Source organism: Malaclemys terrapin, chromosome 2, assembly GCF_027887155.1.
Source record: "Malaclemys terrapin pileata isolate rMalTer1 chromosome 2, rMalTer1.hap1, whole genome shotgun sequence".
Classification (NCBI taxonomy): domain Eukaryota; kingdom Metazoa; phylum Chordata; order Testudines; family Emydidae; genus Malaclemys; species Malaclemys terrapin.
Genome location: NC_071506.1, coordinates 143,767,835 through 143,774,889, shown reverse-complemented (window position 1 = coordinate 143,774,889; position 7,055 = coordinate 143,767,835). Strand labels below are relative to the sequence as shown.

The 7,055-nt window shown below is 50.3% G+C and overlaps 1 protein-coding gene across 1 annotated transcript; it reads right to left on the bottom strand.

Moving 5' to 3' along the window:
* Positions 1-1,315: 1,315 nt before the first annotated feature.
* Positions 1,316-5,166, bottom strand: PPIA (peptidylprolyl isomerase A). Its single transcript, XM_054019105.1, has 5 exons — positions 5,012-5,166; positions 2,885-2,915; positions 2,649-2,737; positions 2,160-2,332; positions 1,316-1,653 (listed from the first exon to the last, which is right to left on the bottom strand). The coding sequence occupies exons 1-5, from the start codon at positions 5,081-5,083 to the stop codon at positions 1,518-1,520; spliced, it is 501 nt and encodes a 166-aa protein (XP_053875080.1). The 5' UTR covers positions 5,084-5,166; the 3' UTR covers positions 1,316-1,517.
* Between the last annotated feature and the right edge of the window lie 1,889 nt (positions 5,167-7,055).

The window sequence follows — 7,055 nt, the reverse complement described above, 5'->3', positions numbered from 1 at the left end:
TGAATGTACAGGGTCTGGTAGATTAGTACTGACAGGAGGCCTCCAGGGAGCCTCAATCAGGGGTGGCCAAACCACAGCTGGCTAACCACATGCAGCTCTTTCACTGTTAAAATGCAGCTCACTGAGCCCCCCCCTTGCACATTCTCTGCCTACCAGACGGCAGGGGGGAGCTTAGGGCTTCTGCAGAGTGGTGGGACTAGAGGTTTGTGCCAGAGACAATTGGTACCTGCTGAGAATGGGGAGTACAATTTCAAGGTCCAGCCTCCCCCCCATCCAACAGCTTGGGACCTACACCCTCCCACCCCCCCATGCCCCTCCTCCCATTCCTCAGCAACCCCTCCCTGCAGCTCCCCAGTGTTTGCCACTGCCTCTCCCCACAGCTGCAGCTCCAGGGAGGTGACCTGGCCACACCATGTGACTGAGCAGAGCCAGCAAACCCTAGCACCAAAAATAAAAGAAGTCAGGGAGGCACATGGCCCCCACAACCCTGGCAGGCATGCCCCAGCTCTTGAACTTCTGAAGATTGTCATATGTGGCTCAAAAAGTTTGGCCACCCCTGGCCTGGATGCTGCAAGGAGCAGTAGTGGTAAATTTAAGAGGTTGCAGTGCTTGCAGATGAACTACTCAGTGATTAAGTCAACCTACGTGAATAACATAGCTGGAGTCAACATACCTTAGGTCGAGTTACCGCTGGGGTCAATAGGAGAAAAATCTCCAGTCGACTTACCTTACTCTTCTTCTCAAGGGTAGAGTATAAAGGGTTGACTGGAGAGCGATCTACAGTTGGATTTGGTGGGTCTTTACTAGACCTGCTAAATCAACAGTTGGTGGATTGATCCCAGCTGTAGTGTCAACCTGCCCAGTGTCTCACTGTGCTGTGTTTCCAAAATACAGAATAGGGCTTTTGCTAATCGGCATCTAAGCACTTAGGACCTTACCCTGCACCAAATTAACTAAATAGGAGTTTTACTATCAGTGGTTGTTTCTAGTCACATTTTACCATTAAAAACCCTGCTTAGCCATTCATTCTGTAGTGGCCTTAAGAGTATTCAATTGGCAGGCATCCACTAACTCCCATGCTGCTGAGGACAGGTCATCAACACTAAGCTACAGAGGCTTCCAAAACAGTTTTAATCTAGGGATTTCCCTAAAGGAATCCCTGTAGGACAGTTTTAGAAACCTAGCTACTGATACTACATAATGATAGTAGCCAATCTACGCTTCTTCAGAAGGAGATTTCTTGCCAATCTTAGGAAAATACATGATTGCTACACAAATGCCCCAAGCAGATTTCCTTATAAAAAAAGAAAACTCATGTGGTTTAGCTTGTTTTATTTATTTAATTTCATAATCATAAACTTAACTCTGCAGTGCAGCTAGACTTGTGAAGATAAGGGAAATGAAACCCAATAGAAATGCAGCAGTAAGTCAGGAACACAAGAATTACAAGGGGCTAAACACCATGGTATGTTAGCCCCAGCTACAGAAGGAATGGTTGGTTAAGACAGAAAGGAATTTTATGACAGCTGCCCACAGTTAGCAATGGTGACCTTCTTCTTTGTTTTGCCCTCTCTTGATCCAAGGCCAGACATTGCCTCCACCACCTTCATCCCATCTTTGACACGGCCAAAGACAACATGCTTCCCATCCAACCTAAGATAAAACACACGTTTTATAGGATCATGTTGCTGAGAAGCACCAATCTGACTTGTTTGTGACCTACTGTATTAAACCACTGATTTCAGGAAGCTTGTATAATCAGCAACCTTGTTAGTACTCAGTTTTTGCTATAGAAATTTCCATTGAGCATGATGGGAGGCTGGTAAAGTGAGAGATGAGCCACAAGACAGGAAGTATTACCCTCAAAATCTGTCAGATACGGGAGGATCTGGGGAATTACACACTTGCTTCTGGGCACTGTTACAACAACTGTAGTTTGGGGCTCAATGAAGCCTCACTATATAGAAACCTTGAGACCAGAATTGTTTGAGGTTTCATTATGCACACTGATCAGGATCACAGGAACATTTTGGGGAACAGGCCACACTACACTAGAATTAAACAATGCATTAGAGGGCTATGGCAAAGTTAATAAAACCCTAAAAGGTGTTGAGTAAATTCAGAGATGAATGAAGAGTACAGATTTCAACAGTACTTACCACTCAGTCTTAGCCGTGCAGATGAAGAACTGGGATCCATTTGTGTTGGGGCCAGCATTTGCCATAGACAAAATGCCAGGACCTGTGTGCTTCAGGATGAAGTTCTCATCAGCAAACTTCTCACCATAAATCGATTTACCACCAGTTCCATTATGACATGTAAAGTCACCACCCTGCAAAAAAAAGCAAGCACTGAAAGTGAAATACAGCGATGCCCACCCTTCTAATCGGTCAGGCAGACTTCTAATCTATACAAGACTGCTGCTCAAGCTACCAGTACAGTCAAAGCCACCCCTTTACTCAATCAGGCACAAAACCTGAAGGCTAGTGACAGCCTTCTTGTCTGTTTACTGTCAGTCTTGAACCCCTAAGCAAGACTGTCCTATAAAATTGCAGAATCACTTCTTTGACTGTTTCAAAGTATAGGAGCTGCAACAAAACTACTGAAAGAGGCCATAACCAAGTAGTAAGAAAGTCAGTGACGCATACCTGGCACATGAATCCAGGAATGATCCTGTGAAAGCAGGACCCCTTGTAACCAAATCCTCTCTCCCCAGTGGTCAGGGCACGGAAGTTTTCTGTCAATGTAAGACAGTCATTACTAGATGGAATTTATAGGAACACCCATTGGCAAGCCTCTGGGTGAAAATTTCAAACTTATTCTTAATAAAAGTAAACTGAAGACTGCAATGCAGTCTCCATGATCTTGAGTGGTTTTTACAGACCTGCTGTCTTTGGAACCTTGTCTGCAAACAGCTGTAGAAGAAAAGAGAGTCAGTTAAGTCATTTTGCATAAAGAGTGTTTGCCAACTACTAAAACAGGAGAAACAAATCAGCATACTACAACATAACGATTTATGGGAGAATCTTGCAGTGGCTGTAGTTTGTTGAATACAAGTTGTGCTATGGCTACATTCCATCACTCGAAATCCATGACAGAAGCCTACATGGCGTTGAAATTGTTTCTTTAAATGCAATCCAGGATTCTGCAAGCCATGCTTTACTTCCCTCAGATCATGTTCCATGGCTTTTGCCACCAGCTCCTCCTTATATGAGCAGAACCTGGCAGCTGGAACAAGGATTAGACTCCATTATTAAATTAATTCACAAGATTCTGTATCATCTTTTATGAAGCTGATAGTTTTGTACGAGACAAAGCATACACTTGGTCCAACTGCAACCTTGTTAGAAAGGTTATTAAGCCAAGCTCATTTCCTGGTACAGTAGTGTGCGGGAAGCAGCAGTGGGTTTCCACTATTCTCTCTGTCAGACTGGACTGTGTCAGAGGGACTCAGACAAAATGGAGTCCCTGGACAAAGGATGCACTGTCTGTTGACTACAGTTTATGCACTTACACACCTGTTCACAGGAGAAGCCTTTATGTTCCAAAAGGAAAATTATTTGAGTGGTTAATGAGACCAGTTAGAAAGTCTTGCTCAAAGCTTATTCTCAACCACTGGGACACAGGTTTGGCTATATGACAAGCATACCAAGGAGTCAAGAATCTGATTTATGTAACTTTTGGTGATGAGCTTACTATTAACCTCAAGTTTGGCAAGCAAACATCAAATGATTAATGGAGTACAATCGTCACTTACTAACAGCCTGAACTCTGGTTTGCTTAAAAACTACAGAGTGCTTTGTTGCCCTGATGAAAGGTACTGCTACAGAGAGATTTATACCTGCCTCTGGAAGTTTCCATTAATCGCGTCTGATGAAGTGGACATTCACCCACGAAAGCTTATGCTCCAATACTTCTGTTAATCTTAAAGGTGCCACAGGACCCTCTGTTGCTTGCTACAGAGAATTAGTGGTCTTCACACCCCCCTCCCAGCACTGTTCGGCATTTGCTCCATACCATACAAGCCCTTACATGTTAGAAAAAGGAATGTCTGCATCAATAAAGCTTGCTATCCTTTTCACACCTCAGCTTGAGAAAGCTCACAATTTGAAGTTTCTGATCCAAAATGAGGGGCTGTTCTACAAGAAGGCAGTTTAGCATGCAGTCCTTGGGTTCAAAGTACTATAACCGGCATGCCAGGATTTCTGATTTAACTATTACGAGTAAAGTGAATAGATCCAGGATTACGAGCTTGGGGACTAGAGCATATCTTCGCCTTCAAAAGAAGTACCCGAGGCAAGATGACGGCTCGGAGAATCTCACTCCAGCATGAAGCACATCCCTTTCGCCGCTAACAGGGCTTTAGATATGCAGGGCCTGGAGACGGACTTTGTCTGGAGAGCAACAGCAGCGTGATGGGGCTTCAATTACAGCCTAGGGCTAATTAGCGACCATGAGCTCTTGATCCAGGGCGAGATCTGCGAGTGTACGAGCAGCTTCGAGTCCCAGCCACTACAGCATATTCCGAAGGCGCCTGGCAGCCCGCAGCCCGAAGCGTTTAGCGAGCAAGCCAAAGCACGGGCAGGCCGGGCAGCTGCCCAGCGCGGCGATGCGGATTCCGGAGAGGCGCGAGCGCCGCCCCCAACGCAGCGGCCTCACTGCAGAGGGGAAGGCGGGGGAGAGAGAGGAGGGGCCGCCGCTACGATCCCGGCCGCTACGGCGCGGGGTGGGGCCGGCACCGCATGCCGCCTTCGGGGCAACCTCCCCCCGGAGGCGAGGAGCGCTCCCAGTTCCCCCCGGGACAGGTCCTCGCGCACCGGCCTGCCTCAGCCACGTGGAGCCCACAGCGGCCACGAGGCGCGCGCTCGCTCCCGCGAGACCACCCGCGCGCGCGCTGCCGGCCGGCTCCCTTAGCCGCGCGCGCGCGCCCCTCCCGCCCAAAATGGCCTCGTGCTCTTGCCAGGAAATGGCGCCGCCGGACCCCTCGCGGGACCTCCCTACTCCCAAGTACCTCGAAGGTGACGCGCCCCAACGGCTCATCGTTGGCGGCGATATCGAAGAACACGATGGGGTTGGCGGCCATGGCGCGTCGCGTGAGAGGGCGGGGGGCTTGAGCCAGCAGCAACTCCTCCTCAACAGCGGGTGCGGCGCAGCGGAAAGAGAGCGCTCACCCCCCGAGTTTATATACTTGCCGCTCCGCCCGCCCACTCGCAGATCGCTGCCAATCGCCGCCCGCGGCGCCGGCGAGTGAGGGCTCTCACAGCCAATCGGTGCCATGGGGCGGTACCGCAACAGCCCGAGCGCTCGGGTAAGGCGGTGCCCGCTGAGAAACCGGAGGGAGATGGCGCACATGCGCACTGCGGCGCTGCACAGGGCGGGGCTGGGAGGAAATGGGGGATGGGATGGACGGGGAGGCTGGAATTAGGAGTGGAATGGGATTTTTGGGGGGTAGGATGCGAAGGGGGGGCTGGGATTTGGGAGAAGGGGTTGGGATGAGTGGGGGGGGGTGGGATTTGGGAGACGAGGCTGTGGTGAAAATGGGGGGTCAGATTTGTGGAAGGGGCTGGAGTGGGAATGGGAGGCTGGGATTTGGGGGGTGAGATTAGGGGTATGGGACTAGGTGTTAGGCTGTGGGGTTGGAAATGAGGGATTGGACTGGAGCTGGGGAGGGATAGCGGTGGGCTGGGAATGGGGAAGTAAGGCTGGGATTGGGGGCAGGAATGGGGGTGGGGGAGAAGCTGAGACTGTGCAGCTTCAAATTGTGTGTAACCTCCTGAGTGGCATGGTGTGTGTGTGTGTGAGAGAGACAGGGCAGTGCCTCTGCATCTAATAAAGCATTCATGAGACTTCCTGACATTCACATAGCACCTCCCTGCCCAGGAACTGTAACCCTCCCACCCCCACTCCCCCAAGGCCATTGCCACCCTTGCACAGAGTGGGCCTTGTACAGATACCACCCTCCAGAAAAAAAAAAGCATTGGGCCTGTCCTGTCCATCTAGCCATATAGAAATGCTAACTCCCCTGGGACCTCTTCATTACCCCGCAGGCTGAGAACCCATGGGATAGGGCAGGGGTTGGCAACGTTCAGCATGCAGCTCGCCAGGGTAAGCACCCTAGCGGGCTGGGCCAGTTTATTTACCTGGTGACGCAGCAGGTTCGGCCGATCGCGGCCCCCACTGGCTGCGGTTCGCTGTCCCGGTCCAATGGGAGCGGCGGGAAGCGGCGCGGACCAAGGGATGTGCTGGCCGCAGCTTCCCGCCGCCCCCATTGGCCCGGGACGGCAAACCGCGGCCAGTGGGGGCCGCGATCGGCCGAACCTGCCGCCTCAGCAGGTAAATAAACTGGCCCGGCCCGCTAGGGTGCTTACCCTGGCGAGCCGCGTGCCGAACGTTGCCGACCCCTGGGATAGGGCATGCAGCATGGGAACGGGGTCTTGGAGGTATAAAAAGGAGATTCCTGAATGGAGTGGGCCATGGCATAGTAGGACTGTGGAACGAGTGATGGGAATAGACAGATCTATGAAAGGAAGGAGCACAGAGGTGGGAAGAAGACCTGGGGAATAGCCCCGTTGATTTATTTATTCATATTTTGGGTGTGATGACATATTTTGCTGTGTTTCTATGAGGCATTTTTGGCCTCCTTAGCTGCATGTGCAAATGGTGCTGGAGCAGCTGTTTGACATGTGCATAGCCCACACATGTAAGTGCTCATGCAAAATGGCTAGTTGTGTGAACAAATCCTGAGCTGTTCCCCTAATTCAGTGGATGGGCCTTTAATTATCTTTACAAGTACCTTGTAGAATTGTGACACCAGACCCATCATGCAAGTGTGACCTGACCAACTGAGAGGGGATGAGATTTTTATTTGAAATCATAGAATATCTGGGTTGGAAGGGACCTCAGAAGGTCATTTAGTCCAACCTGCTGCTCAAAGCAGGACCAATCCCCAGATTTTTGCCCCAGATCCCTAAATGGCCCCCTCAAGGATTGAACTCAACTCTGGGTTTAGCAGGCCAATGCTCAAACCACTGAGCTATCCCTCCCCACAAATATTT

Bases quoted from the DNA above. Each gene is read 5' to 3' on its own strand.
- PPIA (XM_054019105.1), bottom strand. From the start codon at position 5,083: ATGGCCGCCAACCCCATCGTGTTCTTCGATATCGCCGCCAACGATGAG. The intron at 2,333-2,648 runs GTATGCGTCACT...TTTTTTTTGCAG, and splicing joins TTCCTGGATTCATGTGCCAG to GGTGGTGACTTTACATGTCA. The intron at 1,654-2,159 runs GTAAGTACTGTT...GTTTTATCTTAG, and splicing joins TGCACGGCTAAGACTGAGTG to GTTGGATGGGAAGCATGTTG.